Source organism: Anopheles stephensi, chromosome 2 (genome assembly GCF_013141755.1).
Source record: "Anopheles stephensi strain Indian chromosome 2, UCI_ANSTEP_V1.0, whole genome shotgun sequence".
Taxonomy (NCBI): domain Eukaryota; kingdom Metazoa; phylum Arthropoda; class Insecta; order Diptera; family Culicidae; genus Anopheles; species Anopheles stephensi.
This window is the reverse complement of record NC_050202.1, coordinates 73,477,996-73,498,528: the sequence shown is the minus strand read 5'-3', so window position 1 is coordinate 73,498,528 and position 20,533 is coordinate 73,477,996. Positions and strand designations below refer to the sequence as shown.

Sequence of the window (20,533 nt, the reverse complement as noted above, 5' to 3'; positions counted from 1 at the left end):
CTAGTGGCGATTAACTACTACTACTGCTGCTACTAGGTAGTGGAACGTTAAATTATAGTAAAAGGTTTTTGCAAATCATGTTCTCATTCACGGTGCCCCCGCGCCTACACGACGATGCTAGCTTGAAACGATTAGTAAATGATCGTTCAGAGCGCGCGCGCCCTATAGAGATATTCAGCCTGCTCGATCTCTGTCACTAATGTTTACTTAGGTTAAATTGTGAAACGAGAGCTTCTAGATTTAACGAAAGCTTGGTTAAATTGAGAAGAATGACTTGTATCGATCACTTAGCTACAAGTGCGAGTGCTGATCGGAGTCGATCAGGTAGTAGTGCGTGCGAAGTGATGTGGCAGTTTCCAGGGGGGGTGCATTGAAAGAAATGCGCAATTAATGTCGCTAATTAGTGGATGTTCACACATTGCTGGTGATGTTGGTTTTCTACTACTACAAATAGGTTATCGATTCACTCGGTCTCTCTCTCTTGTTGGCCTGCCATTTCTGGCTTACTAGACTTGTTGATACCACGTAGTTGGATAGTCAGTACTCACACCGGACGACGGTTTGAACCCCGGTCCCGGTCTATTTTAACGAACTTTGTTGTCCTTCCACCGATGGCGATGACACATCAGCTCCACAACGAACACGACACAAGCTAAACTGTGGCCGAAAAACAGTATGAAAAATACTCCCAAAAAGTGTTCGATCGAGAGGGGCGTCGGTTCGTGTTCCTGTTCCTTAGCACGGGCATTGACAATGTTGCGTTGTACCGTAAGGCCAACATTCCTAATGAGAGACTAGTGGTGGAAGGAAAGGATCATGAAGGGGAAGATATTCAAACTCTTTTCTCTCGTGGTTCCCGATCCTACCGTAAGCTCCAGATAGTGCAACACACCGCACTGATGCAGCTCCAAGATGAATGCATTGTAAGCGTCCCGCATTGGCCACACCTTGCTGACGAACCCGTTCGTGTGGTCGAAGTAGATCGGTTGCTTGAGCGGTTGCAGCAGCCGGGACGCGTTGACGCTCAGGGGCGTCCCCAGACCGTAGCTTCCGTGCATCATGCCCTCGATCACGTACCCCATGCTGCGATCGGTAAAGGGCAACCGTTCGCGCACCGCACTGTCCGGTATGATGACGAAGCTGTCCCGCATGCGTATCATTGCCGGTGTCGTCGCCATGTACAGTGTGTAGATCCACACGTTGCTACCACCGGTCCAGCGCATGTCTCGCCTCAGGAAGTCCGCCACCGTGTCGATCGATTGTTCGTAGCGCGGCAGCGTCATGATGCTTGCCAGCGAACCGGCATAGCTGTTACCGACCATAAACCCACCGAAGAGGAGCGCCGTCAGGAGGACGGTGGCGGCCACCAGATCGTGCCGCAGCCGGGCCGATTGTTCCACGTACAAGCTGAACATGAAGAACAGCGCGTCGAACAGGTGCTGTGAGCTGGGTTTCCGTGCCGCGTTTCGGATTCGTTGGCGAGTGATCGCTACGATGAACACGGTCACAGTGCCGGCCGTGAATGTGAGGCCCACGGTAAGCCAGAGCGAGGGTGGAAACGAAAGGAACGGAAACTGCCAGGAGGGTAGCAGCTGGGGTTTCGGCACGAGAACCGATATCATCGAAATGCCGATCATGGAGGTGATGCTTGCCACCTCGTACCAGGCATGCCTGCAATCAATCAAAATCCCCTACGGGTAAGGGAAGGTGGTGTAACGCAGATTTCTTTTTAAGCTTACCAAGCCAACAGTGCGCCCAATCCGAGGTCAGCCCGTCGCTCCACAATGTCACCGAGAATCGCGGAGTACGACCCATTCTCCAGCAGTTCGCCCCAATCCGTTTGGATCACTGAAAGCAGCAAAGAGAGAGGAGGAGGAGGAGGAGCTGGTTCAGTTCGCACACAACAAACCTCCTCTCCGGTGGGGGAAACATACGCATCTCCACGGTGCAGTTGTGCCGGCGACAAAACTCCAGCGTCATGATCAGCTCGAATCCGTCCAGCCACAGCTCGTGGCTTACGTCGTCCACATCCTTCGCATTGCCCTGCCCTATTGGCTGGAGAACAAGAATGAAAACCAATTCCAAACTCCCAACACTCACGGAAGCGAAGGACCACCGTACGTACCACCTTCTTAAACGCGGTACAGGGCACATACTCCAGCGTACTAACGCGCACCCTTCTCCCATGCATATTGCGCACTTTGTCGGGGAAAAAGTCACGCACGTTTCCGGACAACTGGTTCGGCCCGAAGCGTCCCGTCCCGTCGGTTGTTGTTAGGTCGGCACCAATTTGAACCAACTCTACCGCTACACCGATCGGACGCTTGGGCAGGAGTGTTGTCGTGTGTAGCGCAAACGAGCTACTGTCGCCTGTGACGTTGCTTTCGTTGCGAGAAGCAACGATAAGCAACACATTCACTAGCGACTCGAACGTTTCCCGGTGTGCCATCAGCTTCGTGCGTGTCGCTGTATCGGTGAGCGACGACGCCATCAGGAGGGCGATCAGATGCTTGGGAGATGTTCGCACCTTTGCCCGCTCGTGTACCGCGTTGAAGTGGTCCAGGAACGGAAACAGGACCCGCTCCGTGACGATGAATCCTGCACAGCTAGTAGCGTCCACGGCTTGAAGCAGCTTGTGGCGAAACTGATCGTTCACCTCCGTCACGATATGCACTTGAGCCAGTAGTAATGGTGTCTCGCTCAAGGGAATTTCTTCGTGCGGTGTGCGTATAAAGCAAACGCTGTAGTTTTCCGTAAAAGCTACGCTCAACACATGGCTCAGAAGGAGTTGCAAGCTTGTATTGAACGCGTTCGAGGCTGCAAAGCGGTCCATTTTGTGTGCTCTACTCTCTCTCTTTCGTTGCTTCTATCGCGTTTTTATAGCGAATTTAAAGGCGTTTTAAGAGGGTGGCTAAATCCATTTCGGATATACAATTTTAATGCGCAAAGTGTAATCTCCCTTCTTCTAACAACCTAAACGGTGTACTCTCACAATCGCTGCTACTTTAGTGAATTGGATGTAAATTAGAGCGCAAGTCATAGTTGTCCTTTGCCGTCCATGCGCGTCTTGAGAGTTATATAAGTAATCGTTAAATGTCTGCAAGACAAAGAATCAAAAGCATTGTGCAACGGCCGGGAATGTCCCTTACTTAACCACGTTCATTATAATCATTATCATGTTAGAGACGACGACATTACGTGTTTGGTTCAATTTACTTTGTTTAGATGAAAGCTACAAATTTCTAATGGAATGATAATACGGCGTTGCTAATTTTCTCCCTAATACTACAACAAGGTCGACTGGTGGTTCCATTCGGTAAGAAGAGATAGTTGAAAACTATCAGAGAGGACTCTGACCAGAACTTCATCCATCTTTTGGTTGATTTTAAAGCCTCATATGACAGTATATAGCCAGAGTAAAACCCAACGACACAATGAGCTCTGTTGGAATTCCGGCCAAGCTTACCAGGCTTGTAAGAGAATGACAATGGCCCTGACATCACATGCCAGGTGAAGGTGGATGAAAAACTCTAAGCGGGGCCCTCGGATGCTACCATCAAGGTCCTGCGCCGAGGAGATGGGCTTGCCTGTCTTCTTTTCAATCTGGCTTCGCTAGAGAGAGCCACCCGTGACTTGTAGGTCTTCTATAAGTCAATCCACAGAAAGGCGTAGTAGGGCCGAACTCTGAGATGGAGTGATGGCGTTGACGAACGGCCGGGACAAACGGTTGGCGGACGACGGCGCTAGACCGTTAAGCACGGTATCGAGGATTGTTGCAGCACCGGGGATAAGTAGGTAAGGAATGAGAATACTAAAGATAGTGAAGCCAGTCAAAAGCCATCCAAGAGACGAACATCTAATCATGAAAAAGAAAAGCCAACTTTTGTCCATATCTTAAAGCTTGTTGGCCACCCATCCCCTCCACACCAGTTCCGCCAGAAACGCAATCACCGCTAGCGACAACCCGGCGGCCAGTATCAACAGCGCCCCCGTTATGTTGGCCATGCGCAGTGGCGTAAATTCATCGCCCGTGCTTTCGCGCGAGTAGCGTATGATTTGCTGCGACTTGAAGCTCAAATACTTGGCCACCCCGATCAGCTCCCAGTGGGCCAGAATGCCGGACGCCTTCAGCTGCAGCACCATCCGATCGAAGCGAGCCCGCGCCGGCCACGTCTTGGAACACATCCCGACGACCGACTCCCAGTAGATGTCTTCCGCCATCATCTTGCGGCCCTTCATCGCGTCCAGACCGATGGCCGGGTGGGCAAAGTGGCCGTACTCCATCCGCTCGACGATGATCGCCACCTCGCGGTCGTTGGCGCGGCGCAAAATTTCATCCTCCTCCCACTCGCGGAACGTTTGCAGCAGCGTCAGCATGTCCGGCTGGTACGCCAGCTGGATCGAGTAGATCCAGGACACGCTAACCCCAACCCACGTGGTGCGCGTCTCGGCCAAATCGTGCACCGTGTTGATGCTACGCTCGTACTGCGGCACGATCATGGTGCTGGCCAGCCCCCCATTGTAGCTGCTGCCGATCATGAACCCGGCGAACATGAGCGTGGCGAACAGGAAGCACGATGCCAGCAGATCGTTCGGCATCGGCACACTTTGCTCCATGAAGAATCCGATCATGATCAGCACCGAGTCGCTGAACGTGTAGCGAGCCGTCTCGTGCAGCTGCAGGATCCGCTGCCGGCTCCGGGACAGGGCCATGATGGCGAGCGTACCGGTGATGAATGCGGCCAGCACAGCGCCCCACAGCGAACCGGCAAAGGACAGAAACGGGGTACGCCAGTTGGCAACGATGCGCGGTTTCGCGACGATACACGTGCAGCCGCTCCGCGAATGGACCGCACTGAACGCCAGATGTTGAAAGGTGGAGTACCAGGTGTAGAGGCCCGCGAACGTGATGTCCACCTCGCGCTTCGCCGGTGCCCCAATCAACCCAATCTTGGTACCGTTGTCGAACACGTTGCCCCATTCGGGAGCTGTTGGAAATGAGCCCAACTGATATTTCCCTCTACAACAGATGGACGTTACTTACCGATCATGATTTCGGTCGTACAGTTGGCAATTTCACAGAACAGTGTCACCAACCAGAGCTCCGTTCCGCTCACCATGGCCGACACGTTCGGTTTCGATGGCAGAATGTAGCGCGCGTTTCCTTCTCCCAGCGGCTGAAATAAGCGACAGGCTGCTTAATACAACATTCTGGCACCGCTTTTACTATCACCCGCACCTTGTCCTCTACGAACGCGTTCGGTAGGTAGGGTACAGTGCCAAGCCTTAGGCGACGCTTGTTCATGTTGACAAACTTGTCCGGAAAGTAGTCGACGGCATCCTGGCTCGCGTTGCGGACAATAGTAGTAGTGCGAGCGTTCCGGGTGTCGATCACATCGATCAGCCGAGGAACGATGGTGACCGGGGCACCGTCGGATATGTCCAGTGTGTAAAGTTCGATCGTACTAGTACCGGACGGTGTTGTGGTGGGCAGCACAACCAGTACTTCCGGAATTTCTGGAACACGTGGGCAGAAAAAACAAATTGACTCCGGATTAAAGATTACTCAGTGGTAGACGGTGCTTGGCTAATATAGTAGCTTCAACTGGAAAAGGTCTTGTGCCTAACTTCCTTGACTTGCATACTTTGAATACCTTCGATCACGAGCTGCTGGTCGATGGTACGAAACACGGCAGAATTGTGATCAAGCACCACCAGAACTCTTTTCTCCATCGTACGCTGTAATGCTGCTTCGTGTACCGGTAGAAAGGCATCGAAAAACCCGTCGGCCGTCCGCTCGCTAACAATAAACGACTGTGTCCGTGAGAAGAGGAGGCAGCAGTGCCACACTCCGAACCGATTAGAGCGTAATCGTCCTATTTTCCGGGTGGATATGGTTTCACCCTTACCTGACAACCCATATCGACCGCCACACCGAGCGCCATTTCAAAGTCATCATCCAGCTCGAGCACAATCGTCGCTATCGGTGAAGTGTGATAGACGGTGTCCACTTGCGAGCGTATGACACAAACGGCAAAAAAGTGAGCAAAATAGTGCATCACAATATAATTGATTAGCGTACTGATTGCGACACAACACGGCGGTACGCCTTCCCCATGGAGAAAGTGAGTAAAATTGAGGTCTTCCATTTTAACTGTTGAATGAGGATTACTACAAGTACTAAAGACACGTGTTGCGCTGTTACTTCTTTATATAGGAAGCGTATCGAACAGGGCCACAAAAAGGGATGCTCGAGCAAGCGGTTAGTGTACGGTCAACATATCATGAAATTTTGATCACAGTTAAATGATTTGTTTGTTTTAAGAGGTGCGCTTAGCAGCTTAGTCCAGGAATGGTGCAGTCGGGTTACACAGTCAAGGAAATAAGTGTATTAATGCAAATAAAATACAAAAAAAGCTGCGAAATGTTTGGAATTATTTGAAATTATTTAAGATGAATGCAAATGCTTCACTAACCTATGAATAAACTTGAAATGTTGTTTTTTTTCTCACAGTGCCCTCATAATTATTTCCGGAAGTGTACGCCAGGCAAATCAAACATTGCGTTTTGCAAGTTCAATACATATGCGATGGTTTGTTTGATGACCGCGGTATGCCAATATTAGTTTAAGCCTGTTATCGTTTACAAGGTAAGGACACGTTTTCCCCCTGTCGCATATAAATAGGTGTAATTTTCCGGGACAACCACTGATGCGTGACAAAATATTGGATGATGATTAGTTTCAATACTGACTCATAGGTGTCGCTACCGTCGTCCATGCTATTTAGCCGAGACACAGCACGGATGTGCATTGCATGTTGCCTACCTTTGAGCGCTTTATACTTCCCGAGCCTGCGCGTGATTACCTGATTGTGATATACAATAAAAAGAATACTTTCACATCTTATTTCCTTTTTCTGATAACGCATAATATGCATTTATTGGTTCTTTTTTTGTGATTTTGATTCTAATACCGGCACCTTCCCTTAAGAGCAGATATCGTGCCTGCATCGCCATTTACACTAGCAGTGTTGTAAAACGATACGGTTTGAAAATTAAAACTCACCTGAAACAAAGTCGCGAGACGATTCGTGGCGCTACCTGTGAAATAGCAACAACAAAAAAAACATAGTTAGTATTTTTCAACGTATTTACCAAAATTACAACAGATGGTGGTGTATCAAATGTCTCAGGGCCATAATGACATCTTTAGTAAAATTTCTTTAACATCAAACTGCTGCAGAATGCGACAGTGTGGCTGACGTTGTATCAAAATCGTACTATCAGTCTCGTCATCTATTTCATCATTGTAGGTTTAATATCAATCGTTGCAATTCAGTACAAACACTCTAATATAAAAATGCCCAAAAATTAATGAAATAAATACACACCTTTTGCAGCGAAAGTAATTTTGCCCATGTATCATACGTCATTGAAGTAACTGAAAAAAGAAAGAAAATCTCTTTAATACGAGCGGGCAAATCGACGATTAACAGAAGCGAATAGTTTGTTGAAAAGCCAGTTGTATCAGAACCATTTGAATGCGTAGGAAATAATGGGACAAAATCTTTTCATATTTCGTTCAAAGTGAGCTGAGTAAGTTTATCATCATGAGAACAACGGAACTTGAAGGAATGACGTAAAACTACCAACAATTCTAACTTACACTTAGAGACGGCCTTATGTTCCATACAACCACACTCCAAAGCAAAGCCCTCCGGTTCGGGGTTCGTAGTGCATGGCAGTTAATCTGTAAAAAAAAAACAAACAAAAAAACATAATTAAGGAATGTTCTTTAACAACATCTGGTAGATTTTGAGTAACGGGAGCATTCAGTAAATTGCTTAAGTGAGCGTAGGATATTGTGGAACCGTTTTTGTTTTCACGTTTGTATCAGAGAGCTGGGTGGGTCAAATCATCATAGAAACTTGATTCAATGTCTTTTACTGGAAAATTTAAGCTATTCTTACCTTTGAGATTGTTGCATGTAGCCCGGGTCGATGGTTGTCAAGACAATGTACGTCCGCTGAAAAAAAAAACGAAATTAAACTTCAATTAACATCAACACTTCACAGCAAGTTGGTTATTCGACAATATCTCCATCACGATTTCAATTAAATAAAAAGTTAGGATTAAATAGGGTACAATTCCTCAAATTTGCATCGAGGAGAGAGCTGGATGAAATCGGCATTACAAATAAAGGACGGGAGAAGGTCTGCCCCCACAGGGCAAAAATTACTCCAAGAAGAAGGGGAAATGTCTACCCTCTTTCCATATCGTTCAAGGTCTCAAGAGCTGATCAGAGAAACATTGCTCATTTAGTTATCCAAGTAGTGCATAAGCTGGGCGAAAGTGAGGTTACTCCCGTAGAAGACAATTAAAGTGAAACTAATAAAATGGATGGATCAAGTAAACATAGGCATTGAGTGAAGTGAGTGGTGTTTCACTATGGATACTCAAGAAAGAAAGCATCAAGTTGGCAGGGACAAAGCTAAACAACCAGCCAGCCACTAAAAAAGTCGCCGCCAACTTTGATTGTCAACAAGCCCAGTTAAGCCCGGAAAACAAGCATTCATGTTACGCCGTAAAAGATTTAAAATCGGTTTAAAAATAAAGACTTACCAGTAAAACAAAGTCACGATGCGTGGTTTAGGGAGACGCAAACAATCTGCTACCTGTAAAATAAGCGAAAAATATAAATTAGTATTGCGTTTCTTCGGTTGCAATCAATGCAGCATTATCGAATGCAGGTCTCAGGGCCATAATGACATCTTTAGTAAAATTTCTTTAACATCAAACTGCTGCAGAATGCGACAGTGTGGCTGACGTTGTACCGAAATCGTACTATCAGTCTCGTCATCTGTTTCATCATTGTAGGTTTAATATCAATCGTTGCAATTCAGTACAAACACTCTAATATAAAAATGCCCAAAAATTAATGAAATAAATACACACCTTTTGCAGCGAAAGTAATTTTGCCCATGTATCATACGTCATTGAAGTAACTGAAAAAAGAAAGAAAATCCCTTTAATACGAGCGGGCAAATAGACGTTTAACAGAAGCGAAAAGTTTGTTGAGAAGCCAGTTGTATCAGAACCATTTGAATGCGTAGGAAATAATGGGACAAAATCTTTTCATATTTCGTTCAAAGTGAGCTGAGTAAGTTTATCATCATGAGAACAACGGAACTTGAAGGAATGACGTAAAACTACCAACAATTCTAACTTACACTTAGAGGCGACCTTATGTTCCATACAACCACACTCCAAAGCAAAGCCCTCCGGTTCGGGGTTCGTAGTGCATGGCAGTTAATCTGTAAAAAAAAAACAAACAAAAAAACATAATTAAGGAATGTTCTTTAACAACATCTGGTAGATTTTGAGTAACGGGAGCATTCAGTAAATTGCTTAAGTGAGCGTAGGATATTGTGGAACCGTTTTTGTTTTCACGTTTGTATCAGAGAGCTGGGTGGGTCAAATCATCATAGAAACTTGATTCAATGTCTTTTACTGGAAAATTTAAGCTATTCTTACCTTTGAGATTGTTGCATGTAGCCCGGGTCGATGGTTGTCAAGACAATGTACGTCCGCTGAAAAAAAAAACGAAATTAAACTTCAATTAACATCAACACTTCACAGCAAGTTGGTTATTCGACAATATCTCCATCACGATTTCAATTAAATAAAAAGTTAGGATTAAATAGGGTACAATTCCTCAAATTTGCATCGAGGAGAGAGCTGGATGAAATCGGCATTACAAATAAAGGACGGGAGAAGGTCTGCCCCCACAGGGCAAAAATTACTCCAAGAAGAAGGGGAAATGTCTACCCTCTTTCCATATCGTTCAAGGTCTCAAGAGCTGATCAGAGAAACATTGCTCATTTAGTTATCCAAGTAGTGCATAAGCTGGGCGAAAGTGAGGTTACTCCCGTAGAAGACAATTAAAGTGAAACTAATAAAATGGATGGATCAAGTAAACATAGGCATTGAGTGAAGTGAGTGGTCTTTCACTATGGATACTCAAGAAAGAAAGCATCAAGTTGGCAGGGACAAAGCTAAACAACCAGCCAGCCACTAAAAAAGTCGCCGCCAACTTTGATTGTCAACAAGCCCAGTTAAGCCCGGAAAACAAGCATTCATGTTACGCCGTAAAAGATTTAAAATCGGTTTAAAAATAAAGACTTACCAGTAAAACAAAGTCACGATGCGTGGTTTAGGGAGACGCAAACAATCTGCTACCTGTAAAATAAGCGAAAAATATAAATTAGTATTGCGTTTCTTCGGTTGCAATCAATGCAGCATTATCGAATGCAGGTCTCAGGGCCATAATGACATCTTTAGTAAAATTTCTTTAACATCAAACTGCTGCAGAATGCGACAGTGTGGCTGAAGTTGTATCAAAATCGTACTCTCAGTCTCGTCATCTGTTTCATCATGGAAGGTTTAAAATTCGATGGAAAACAATGCACTTACGCATATATAACAAATACTCTAATAGAACAATGCTCTAAATTGATGACATAAATACACACCTTTTGCAGCGGGAGAAGTTGACCCCTTTAAGACACACGACGCGTTGCAGTATCTGTAAAACGAATAAAATTCTATTATTAAGTGCCAACAATCTTCATGCGAGACTATCAGTACGGTTAAGAAGCAAGTTGTATCAGAACCATTTGAATGCGTAGGAAATAATGGGATAAAATCTTTTCATATTTCGTTCAAAGTGAGCTGAGTAAGTTTATCATCATGAGAACAACGGAACTTGAAGATATTATGCAAAACTACCAATAATTTTAACTTACAGGGTTCAGACTGCCTTATGTTCCATCACCGCGCTTCGGTTCGGTTTGTTGTGCATGATACCTGTAAAAAGTGCCACAAAAAAAACGTAAATTAGAAATGTTCTTTGAAAAAGCATCTCGATGATTCTGAGTAACGGGAGCAATCAGTAAATTGCTTAAATAAGCGTAGGATATTGTGGAACCGTTTTTGTTTTCACGTTTGTATCAGAGAGCTGGGTGGGTCAGATCATCATAAAAAAGGGGGACGAGTGATATGGAGCGTTGTCGCAGGAATATTACACCGATTCACATACCTTTTGTTGGAGGGTGATGAGTGCTGCACTGTTGCATCCAGTTCGACAGTAGCGCGACAATCTTCACCACAATAAAATTGAAAAAAATCTGTAAAAAAAAAAGATAAAAACAGAGTATTAATTCTCGAATCGCTTTTATCGCGTTCAATTATTAGCTTCTTGTGGTTCGAATTGAATTTCAGACAGAGTTAATGTTTTCGTTCAAGATTACAGGAATTCAGAGACGAGAAATAACATTCATCATTAACAAGATACTAACTAATACATACACGGGAGCGCTAAAGTTAACTAACTTATGTTCAACTTACCTTTCCCTTTTCCGGATACAAAAGCCTCCAAACTTTCTTCGGTGGGCAAGTAACGACCATGTCCAGAATAACCTAGAAAGCAGGGAAGAATGTGTGTTAGATAGATTTCGCAACCTTTTTGTCCAACGATACGTACCAGAGCGTGGTAGGACTGTGACATAAGGTTACATCTGCATATGCTAAAACAAAAGACGGATTTCTTTCAGGGAGGAAAAGGAACTGAAGCTGCCAAAATAAAGAGACAATTCTCCTGTGTGTACACAACGCTCTCGGATGTTGTATTATGGTTCTTCCTCTCTCTCTTAATTCCTGCCCACCAGCTCTCTTGTTGGAAATTTTACTGCTTTATACGAGCCAAACCACACCGTCACGTCCAGCAGACGGATGGCGTGCTGGCATCTTTCACGACCACGCGACCGCAACCCTCAAACCATCGCGACAGATGATGCTTAAACGGACGTCTGTACTGGTGGTTCGTAGCCTTCTGGGCGGTCCACGACGACACCGGAAGCAGCACCGGTCGACACTTCCGCAGCCTTGCCACCACCATCACCGTGCAGCTCCATCAAACTAGCCAGATCGAATCGCGGCTTCTTCAGCACCTTCACCTGAAAACCGGAGAGAGGCGCAGCATTTGTAACACACGGACGACAATTTTACCACAGACGCAACACACACACAGACACTTTCAGGGCCTCACTTGGCCTCATTAGAACTAAACGCGCCGAACGAATGCTCTTACCTTGCGGATGTAGACATCGTGCAGCGGGTACACGACCTGGCACGCCTTCTCGATATCCTTGGCAATCGAGTCGGGCAGCAGCTTCTCGACGACACCCTTCAGATCGGTGCTGGTGATCTCACGGCGGATGATTGCCGTCATCTTGGCGCGGATGTTTTTGATCTGCGAGTGTTGCGCGTAGCAGGTCTTGCGCTGGGACATCGAATCCTTAATGGTGAATCCGATGCAGAACACGCGCAGCATGAAACCGTCGGTGGTCTTAACGTCGACCGAGCACTCGATCAGGGTTTGCCATTTCTTCACCATGGATCTATAAGTAGGCGATGGATGAAAGAGAGCGTTAGCATTACAGGCCGAGATTCGTGTTGAAACATGTGCGACCGCGGCCATTGCATCGGAACCAGGTGAAAGCCGCATTTGTTGTCTATCGGCACATGACGACGCGGCAACAACACACACACGCACGAACGCATCCACACACACATACTCACTCAATGGCACCCCGGATTTTTCGGCACTTACCGGAGCTTGTCGGTCGTCAGGTCCATACCGTGGAAGTTGGTAAGAACGTCGCGGCCATTGACGCTTTCCGCCACCAGCTTGAACTTGCGGAAAGATCTCTCCGCATCGGGCTCGTTCTGCAGATCGGCCAGCGACACCTCAAACACGCGGCCCTTCAGACCGTCGGAAGCGATGCGCGTGCCCTGGGTACGGTTTACCAGGGTTTTGCCGACCTGGCGGTTCTTGAACATGTTCGGGGCCTTCACATCGTACCAGTCCTTGCGCGTGAACGGATCCACAACCTTCTTTTTCGAGCCTTTCTTGCCTCCTTTAGAGACACCCTTATTTTTGCCGACCGCCATGGTTACACTTCACGATCAAAAAGAACGGAAGTTGCTGCTCGTTGACAGCTCCTGACAGCCGACAGCAGCCACTGAACTGCAATTGTCCGGTGCCTGTCACTTTACCTTTGACAGCACCTTCCCGGTGACAGCGGATGCTGTCAGTTTCATCACATTGAGCGATCGCAGTTTTGTTTACAATTTTCAGCAAAAGGCACGTAATCTCGAGCGCGTTGTGAAATCAGCTAAATAATGGTAAAGAAATTGAATTTTTCGCTGTCCCACATGGAAATTATCCATCCATCCCCTTCTTAACACAGACTTCCTCAATCATTCTGGCCGGTTTGGGCCTGGCCGTGGTAGGATACGGTGGTCGAGCTCTGATGCGCCAAATGCCGAATGCTGCGACGAAAATGCAGGAAGCTCTCAAAAATCTGCCCAAATTTGATGCGGAAATGATGGCCAACTCGAAGTACTATCGTGGAGGGTTTGAGCCGAAAATGAACAAACGCGAAGCATCGCTAATTCTCGGCGTAAGCCCATCTGCATCCAAGATAAAGGTGGGCACAATCCTTGGTTTGTTCAAAACTACCCCGCAAGAATCGCTGATACTAATCACTTACGTTTCTGATCGTTTACAGGTAAAGGATGCGCACAAGAAAATTATGCTGCTGAATCATCCTGACCGTGGCGGTTCACCGTACCTGGCTGCAAAGATCAATGAGGCAAAGGATTTTCTCGATAACGCGAAGTAAAGGTTATCGTAGCACAGAAACTGTGGTTTAAAATTGTACAAAGAAACTGGCTTTATGGTAGCGTAACAAAGGGTAGCAATATTAAAGTTAAAGTAAAGTTACTTGTTTATCGAAACAAAGCACTTGAACCAAAATTGGAATGGAGGAATGGTTTGAAGAAATGAATGGTTGGGGGATGCGGTTCTTCGTAAGAAGTTAAACTTACTGCGAAAATGTAACCTTGACGAAGTTTTATCTGCGCTTAAAAACATTTTATCCATAAATTCCAAATCATGCAAATTTAGTAGCAAAATAACAAACGATTTCATCAGACGCGTTTTAGTACAAGCATTGGTACTAAAACGCCACTGTTCTAAAAACAGCTGACAGCATCCGCCACGGTTTGTTTATAAAACTGACTGATGAAGTACAACACATCACAAAAAAGTACCGCTACACGCACAGGTGCCCGATTATTCCGATTCGCATCGTTTTACAAAGCACTGCCCCTAAAACAACAGCTGTGATACATCGCTAGTGTTCCAACGTGTTTTGCTGCATTTTATTGTTTATTTTCTCTTTACGGTAAGCAATTTTCCCCTTTCATCGGAGCAATACGCATATTTGCCGAGCTGCCGACAGAAGAGCGAATATGCCGGTATTCAAAAAATTCCAGCGTGGCACTATTCGCTGTATTCTAGAAGCGTACCGTAAAGCCCCCGATGTACGGGTGAACCAATAGCACCCGGCGTTGCTTATCAATCTTCATAATGGACATCGATGTTCTTTAATTGTGTTTAATTTTTAGGACGATCATTCGAGAAGGAGTCGGCATTAGCGACACGAAAAGATGAGAAAATTACGCGGTGGACAAGCGAAAGAAACGCGCAAACAGCGCCAGGAGCGAAAGGAGGAAAATTTGAAAATTCAGCAACAGATGAAAACGATAGTATTCCCTACGATAGGAGTGATTTTTGTGTGCATAGTGGTGTACGTATTTTTGAAAACTCGCCCACGATACGAAGAGCTTTAGTGTGGGGGAGCGACAATGATGGGGGGACAGGGAATGTCCTCGTATATATTTTTTTTAAATTTGTTTATTCGTGATGTGGAACAAACCGGGACTATCTGTCTGTGTGGTGTGTACCCGACGAAAGGTCCAGCTTATTACGTTGCAATATTTTTTTAAATAACCGTTTGATCGCACAAAAGGATTATATTTACAGTTTATTGTGAATATATATATAAGAACGGTCTATATTTACACGCTAACTGCTAAACGCCTGTTTCATTCGTCGTGTGATCCGAAAACTACACACATAAACAGTGGCAGAAAAAGCTTCATCAACAGCGAACCCACCAAAAAAACCAGATAACGAATGCAGTGCAGCACTCTCGCCAACCACGCTCCCAACTTAAGTAAACTGCAACAGATTTTTGTTTACTTTATCACTCACACCAAAACCGAGGGGAACAGCTTCGCCCGAAAGGGAAATTAAAGGCAGATTTTATCCGGGCGTTCAACACGCATTTGGCAAATGTCACTTCCTTATCTTCACACACGGCGTAGAGAGAAATGTCACTTTTCCTCGCATTCCGATAAGATGCAAGTAAGCAAAACGATTGAAAAGGAGAAAGAAAAGCTTCGGTGCATAGCGCACCACACACTCCACACACAGAGACAGCAGGAGCAGCAACAGGAACACCACGCGCGCACCCTGACCGCGTACCTAATTGAATTAGAAGGTGCATCCGAGCAATACAAAACAAACATACACACACGGCTTACTTTGTTTGGAGAGTGGGACGCGGGTACAGGCACGCGCGAAGAGAGTCCGAGGTGAAATGCAACATTGATCGCAGTAGGTTAGTACCGTGTGATTGTTATTCCGGGGGGAAAATCAAAGCAACGAGGAGCGTCCGGGAAGCAGGGAAAGATGGATTCCGCCACCGCCAATCAATCGGTTCCGAGTGTCACGCTAGAATCATCCGTACCGGTTACGGAAGGATCGATCAATATCGCGAAACGATATCCGGACCGTTCGGATAATTTGTACTTCCTGTTCATACCGTTGGCTGTGCTGGTTACGGTTATGTTACTGTCCGTCGTGGTAAGTAGTGTGCCTGATTGATAAGCACAGTGGATGGGTTGGTGGTATTAATACTCATTTTATGCCATTGGCGTAGGTTTACTTGATGGCAAGGCGTCGCCATAAGATTCGGTCCAAGTACAGCTACGTGCCCAGCTTCAGTTTCGATTCGTCCGATCTGGACGACGAGCGAGAGGACCGCGAAACGGATCATCTGCTTAAAGGCAGCAAACTTCGGCTGGACGAATCACAGTTTGAGGACGGATCGGGTGGGAATTCGCCGTTCACGAGCCCCACCAGGTACGGGGGTGGCAGTCGCGAGTTGTTTGCTTAATACAATTAAGCAATGTGTCCCACTTTGTGTGCGCCATTCAGAGTTAGCTCGATAGTGATTAGAGAATAGGTACTAGTGAAGCAAAGGGTTTTGTGGTGATACTCCCCCTCAAGCAATGCATCACCTGCCGCCACGCCAAAGAAAATACGATGGCCCAGTGGTCCATCGGAACCGCGATGATAAGCAAAACGTCCGCTTATTTTTTTGTTAGCTACATACGGATTACAGATACGGGCAGCTCCCGGTAGGAATTTGTGATATCGCCGAACAGGAAAAACTGGAAACATTTAGGGGTACGTTCTACGGATTTGGTTGTGTACCATTACGATACATTTGTTCATCTACACCATGTTCGATTACATCCAACATTTCATTACTGAATTAACTAAACGCTGTGTTCTTTGGTTACGTACCTTGGTCCGCCTCCCAAACGCTGCTGCCTTCACCGGTCGTCGTTCGCGTTCAGGAAGCGTAACGTCAGGTCATACATGCCGAAAAAGATGGCACCACCGAGCGTGATCCACGTTACCCGTGGAACGAACCCAGCAAACACACCACGAATCCCACGCTCCCGGTAGATGTTGCGCAGTATCCGGCCCATGCCACCCATCCGGTTGCTTTCGAGCTGTTCCGCTAGCATGATGCGTGTTTTCGCCACATCGAGTGGCGTTGTAAGGCCGGCCGCAATACCACCGGATATCGCACCACAAATCGCCACCGAGAGGGGTGTTAACGCGGTACCGGTCACCTCAGTCCAGTGTAGCTTGAAGTACTCCCACAGCGGGAACTGTATCAGCGAGAAAGGCACATCGCGTAACACCGTCGTACCGAAACCACGGTACAGCCCCTTCCGGATGCCTTCCTTCCGGAGCGCTCCGTACAGTATTTCCAACGACGATGCATTGCCCTTGTGGAGTAGCGCCTGGCGCCGTTGTTTGGCGATTTCGATCGGGACACGGATGAGGCAGGCCACAACTTCGGCAGCAGCGGCCGACACCATATGCACGTACGGTAGCTGATCGTTGCTGGTGGCATACTGCCGAAGGTGTGATTTCATACTTTCATAGGTGCAGAAGAAGAGTGCCGACGTTGGGGCGCTGCCGGCTGCCGCTGGGCCAATCCCTTTGTACACACCGCGGAATCCACCGGAAGCGACGAACCCTCGCTCGCTCTGCAAACGTGTTTTGATGGTGTCGATGGGAAATAGTACAACGTCCACTACCAGGCCGGCCACACCACCTGCCTGCGGAAGAAAAGCGGTTTCAAATAGTAAAACTGGAAACTTAAGGCGAACGATAGAAAGAATAGTTACGATTAACGATGACCAGTAAATGTTTTTGGTAGCGCCCAATGGTGCAGTGATGGTGGCTTCCTCCAGTTCCATTTCGTCGCACGTGTTTTTGCCCAACTGCCAGGCTCAACGCTCTCCCACCAGCACACAGAGTTTTAACTAGATCATTAACTAAATAACGATGTTTATTTTATAATTCTTGTGGAAGACAACGATTCTCCACACCGGTCCCTAACACGATATCCTGTAACTTTTGCACCAAACAGTACCGGGAACGCGTTGTTTGTTTACATCTGTTGAGAACTGTCAAAAAATGAACGCGCGTTCGGGGAATGAACCACGGCGAAGACAAACTATATCAAGCGCCCTCTCGTGGCGGGTAACCAAAGCACATTGAACGATTTAAATATAACGTTACGGAAATTCGTTATTCGGAACTAGTTATAGCTAAAAAATGCAGCTATTTCCTTTGACTAATTTTGTTTGTGTTTAGTAAAATACACATGGTTTGAAAGCCAACACTGTAATGAATATTTCGCATCACACATTTTATATTTTATAACCAATTGCCCCTATTTACCCCTTGCTTGTTGTGACGCACATAAACTGATTTGTTATTCACCTTTCTCGTGACCCCTCTAGAGATCAGTCAGATGCTAATTGATCTAAAAGCTTGCTCAATGTTCATCACGCAACTTTGATGGTATATCGTATTTATAAGTTGTTTTTTTTGGTCTGATTCTAGTCTTATTCCCGAACACGCTTATGTCTAACCGCACTTGAACCTATTTATCTTTTGTCTTAACAGTCTTAACTATCTCTCCCAAACTATTTCCTATCTATACCCCCAACAGCTCGCCGTCTGTCGAAATAAATAATCTTCCCTCTAGAAGAAGAAAACACTCTGCTTCAAAGGTAGCTCCCCCCCTTCTACGAGGTATCACGCAGCACCATAATACACCGTTTGCTCTCACAGTTTGCTGTACCCCGGCGACGACGAGCGACGCGGTATAAGCCTCAGCACGCGTTTACGCACGCCAACAAACTTTTTGCGCGATGAGGCAAAACTTCCCGCAATGATGCTGGACAGTCCTCCGGTAGCCGCCAGCTTGCTAGCAGCGATCGTGGTAGGTTGGCGGTTGATCTTGCTCAAGCGAGTAAACGAGCCGCGGCGCAACAGGTGTGGCGATTTGCGTGGCGTCAGTGGCCGTGCACCGTCCAGCTCGAGTACGAAACTATCGTCAAACTGATCTAGGCAGGATTGTTCCAGCAGACAGGAATCACGCCGAACCGTTTGCCCGACGGTGACCCGCGTCACCCGTCTCGACAGCGAGTTCCGCCTATCGTTGTTAAGCGATCGGAGAAGATGTCTGGCCAACGGTGGCACATCGGTCGTAAGTTGCTTCTGCTTCTTCAGCTTGCCACCGGCACGAATCGGGGTCCGGAACGGGGATGTACGCTGGAAGGTAGCTGATAGGTCCGCCATCTTAATGCAGCAATTTGATTTTGCTCGTGGGATGTTGCTGATGATCGTTCAGTACAACTGCTGTCCGGAGACTGGTGATGCTGTACCGGTCGTCAGGACGTTTTAAACCCCCCCAATCCAACCGGAACAGGTATTCGACTCACGGACAAAGCGAGACAACAAAACAAGTCTCAGCCAAAGTAAAACAAATACACAGAATGCGTGCTGCGTAGTTTTCTTTTGTTTTGACTTCATCTTTCTGCCTTCTGCCTGGACACGCGGTACCTGTGGCTAAAGGGCATAATTAATCAATACCCTACGCTCCTACGGACAACAGGATTGAGCATGAACCAGAGTGTGGCAGCACACTCTTTATGGCTCTCGCCTCTCCATATCATCAAGCGGCGAGGTTCCATCCATTCAACGATTCTGAACTGAAACATCCCCCTGGGACGGTCGGGACAACGGGGAGAGATTTAAAAACACAATAGAGTGCGACACTTTTGGGCAGAACTCATATCTCACTACTGCTACCTTCCACTTGTCCTCTCCTGTTTTATTTTGATCCCTCAGTTTACATCCACCCACTTTTCCTTGGAAGCTGCTGCTGGCGTTGGGTGTTTTTTTAGGTAGCGGAATCTGTTTGTTTGAATTATGCCTCCTAGCTCTCTCTCTTGCTAGAGGGTACCCCCGGGTCGGGAGGTACATCCCGAACGAACCCGTCTGACCCTTGGTGTCTAGCAGACACCAAACGGCATAATCACATTTTGATCTGTTTAACACGTCTGGAAACTTGAATTGAGGGTCAATTCAGTTGAGCCAGGACCTATTTTTCAACCAACCTACCTTCCCACTTACACATCAATATCGAGGAGATCGAAATGATCGAAATGATCGCTCCGCTTGAGATATTAACTTCATGTAGCTGCCTGCAAAAAGGAGTGAAAAGTCTCCTCCTTGATTGATAGGGCGATAAAACAATTACTACTACACGCACCCCCATGTCCATAGTGGTAAGGTGCAATAAAAGAGCAGGACCCCTCTTTCAGACCAACCACACAACCTGACACTTCACGTTCGAGGTCCTCCAAAGTCAAGGTACTAATCTCGCCCGTAATTGAATACCTGTCCGGTTCTGGGATCGGATCGATACCTCCCATGCTTTACCCATGTGAACCTATAACGTCACGAAACTCCGGTCGATCCCAACAGCCCAAACACACGATTGATAACTGCTCCTTGTGTCCTCCTTCCATTTCGGCTCTACTCGCCTCACCGCCTATGCTGTTGTTTTGCTGCCTGTCGTCCATGGCGTACCAGTGCAGACCACCTCGAAAGACATTCGAGTGGACGATCGCTACCGTCTCCCGATAAATGACGGGAATTTCCCATCGTTTCGGAACCGAGCAACCGTCGCAGCTGCTCGTCATGTGGACCCGGCCGGCGCGTAAACGGTTTTTCTTCTCGAACAGATATTTTTTCGACAAGCAGCACTTGTGTGTTGCTCTATAATAAAGCAAAACCGTTTTAAAATGTTGAAAAGAATGGCTTTGCCATTCAATGGAAGCGCAAAGCTATAAAACTGTAACCGAAAATCCCACTGGGGAATGGGGTGGCATGTGCAGTGCA

At 46.7% G+C, this 20,533-nt stretch overlaps 6 protein-coding genes and 1 long non-coding RNA gene across 7 annotated transcripts; 3 read left to right on the top strand and 4 right to left on the bottom strand.

Moving 5' to 3' along the window:
- Positions 1-579: 579 nt before the first annotated feature.
- LOC118502455 lies at positions 580-6,304 on the bottom strand. Its single transcript, XM_036034685.1, has 10 exons — positions 5,910-6,304; positions 5,655-5,814; positions 5,240-5,517; positions 5,045-5,177; positions 3,928-4,988; positions 2,126-2,866; positions 1,935-2,055; positions 1,740-1,848; positions 867-1,671; positions 580-794 (listed from the first exon to the last, which is right to left on the bottom strand). Exons 1-10 carry the CDS (start codon positions 6,147-6,149, stop codon positions 585-587), a joined length of 3,858 nt encoding a protein of 1,285 aa, XP_035890578.1. The 5' UTR covers positions 6,150-6,304; the 3' UTR covers positions 580-584.
- A 598-nt stretch (positions 6,305-6,902) lies between these two features.
- On the bottom strand, positions 6,903-10,591 carry LOC118504263. Its single transcript, XR_004905281.1, has 10 exons — positions 10,533-10,591; positions 10,187-10,239; positions 9,535-9,590; positions 9,231-9,314; positions 8,956-9,005; positions 8,623-8,675; positions 7,971-8,026; positions 7,667-7,750; positions 7,392-7,441; positions 6,903-7,101 (listed from the first exon to the last, which is right to left on the bottom strand). It is a non-coding gene; the product is annotated as an uncharacterized LOC118504263 (long non-coding RNA).
- Positions 10,592-11,654: 1,063 nt separating this feature from the next.
- Positions 11,655-13,230, bottom strand: LOC118504258 (40S ribosomal protein S3a). Its single transcript, XM_036038487.1, has 3 exons — positions 12,671-13,230; positions 12,149-12,458; positions 11,655-12,014 (listed from the first exon to the last, which is right to left on the bottom strand). The coding sequence occupies exons 1-3, from the start codon at positions 13,009-13,011 to the stop codon at positions 11,856-11,858; spliced, it is 810 nt and encodes a 269-aa protein (XP_035894380.1). The 5' UTR covers positions 13,012-13,230; the 3' UTR covers positions 11,655-11,855.
- LOC118504261 (mitochondrial import inner membrane translocase subunit TIM14) lies at positions 13,115-13,963 on the top strand. The gene is made up of 3 exons (XM_036038490.1): positions 13,115-13,245; positions 13,311-13,550; positions 13,632-13,963. The coding sequence occupies exons 1-3, from the start codon at positions 13,243-13,245 to the stop codon at positions 13,743-13,745; spliced, it is 357 nt and encodes a 118-aa protein (XP_035894383.1). The 5' UTR covers positions 13,115-13,242; the 3' UTR covers positions 13,746-13,963.
- A 73-nt stretch (positions 13,964-14,036) lies between these two features.
- Positions 14,037-14,996, top strand: LOC118504262 (single-pass membrane and coiled-coil domain-containing protein 4 homolog). The gene is made up of 2 exons (XM_036038491.1): positions 14,037-14,309; positions 14,533-14,996. The coding sequence occupies exon 2, from the start codon at positions 14,575-14,577 to the stop codon at positions 14,755-14,757; it is 183 nt and encodes a 60-aa protein (XP_035894384.1). The 5' UTR covers positions 14,037-14,309; positions 14,533-14,574; the 3' UTR covers positions 14,758-14,996.
- A 128-nt stretch (positions 14,997-15,124) lies between these two features.
- LOC118504260 lies at positions 15,125-16,533 on the top strand. The gene is made up of 2 exons (XM_036038489.1): positions 15,125-15,835; positions 15,912-16,533. Exons 1-2 carry the CDS (start codon positions 15,662-15,664, stop codon positions 16,146-16,148), a joined length of 411 nt encoding a protein of 136 aa, XP_035894382.1. The 5' UTR covers positions 15,125-15,661; the 3' UTR covers positions 16,149-16,533.
- Positions 16,443-18,700, bottom strand: LOC118504257 (S-adenosylmethionine mitochondrial carrier protein homolog). Its single transcript, XM_036038486.1, has 2 exons — positions 17,461-18,700; positions 16,443-17,391 (listed from the first exon to the last, which is right to left on the bottom strand). Exons 1-2 carry the CDS (start codon positions 17,530-17,532, stop codon positions 16,591-16,593), a joined length of 873 nt encoding a protein of 290 aa, XP_035894379.1. The 5' UTR covers positions 17,533-18,700; the 3' UTR covers positions 16,443-16,590.
- Between the last annotated feature and the right edge of the window lie 1,833 nt (positions 18,701-20,533).

Bases quoted from the DNA above. Each gene is read 5' to 3' on its own strand.
- LOC118502455 (XM_036034685.1), bottom strand. From the start codon at position 6,149: ATGGAAGACCTCAATTTTACTCACTTTCTCCATGGGGAAGGCGTACCG. The intron at 5,815-5,909 runs GTAAGGGTGAAA...TCACGGACACAG, and splicing joins CGGTCGATATGGGTTGTCAG to TCGTTTATTGTTAGCGAGCG. The intron at 5,518-5,654 runs GTATTCAAAGTA...CACGTGTTCCAG, and splicing joins CCAGCAGCTCGTGATCGAAG to AAATTCCGGAAGTACTGGTT.
- LOC118504258 (XM_036038487.1), bottom strand. From the start codon at position 13,011: ATGGCGGTCGGCAAAAATAAGGGTGTCTCTAAAGGAGGCAAGAAAGGC. The intron at 12,459-12,670 runs GTAAGTGCCGAA...GCCTACTTATAG, and splicing joins CTGACGACCGACAAGCTCCG to ATCCATGGTGAAGAAATGGC. The intron at 12,015-12,148 runs GTAAGAGCATTC...TCCGGTTTTCAG, and splicing joins ACGATGTCTACATCCGCAAG to GTGAAGGTGCTGAAGAAGCC.
- LOC118504261 (XM_036038490.1), top strand. The intron at 13,551-13,631 runs GTGGGCACAATC...GATCGTTTACAG, and splicing joins CATCTGCATCCAAGATAAAG to GTAAAGGATGCGCACAAGAA.
- LOC118504262 (XM_036038491.1), top strand. From the start codon at position 14,575: ATGAGAAAATTACGCGGTGGACAAGCGAAAGAAACGCGCAAACAGCGC.
- LOC118504260 (XM_036038489.1), top strand. From the start codon at position 15,662: ATGGATTCCGCCACCGCCAATCAATCGGTTCCGAGTGTCACGCTAGAA. The intron at 15,836-15,911 runs GTAAGTAGTGTG...CCATTGGCGTAG, and splicing joins TTATGTTACTGTCCGTCGTG to GTTTACTTGATGGCAAGGCG.
- LOC118504257 (XM_036038486.1), bottom strand. From the start codon at position 17,532: ATGGAACTGGAGGAAGCCACCATCACTGCACCATTGGGCGCTACCAAA. The intron at 17,392-17,460 runs GTAACTATTCTT...TTTCTTCCGCAG, and splicing joins TTTACTGGTCATCGTTAATC to GCAGGTGGTGTGGCCGGCCT.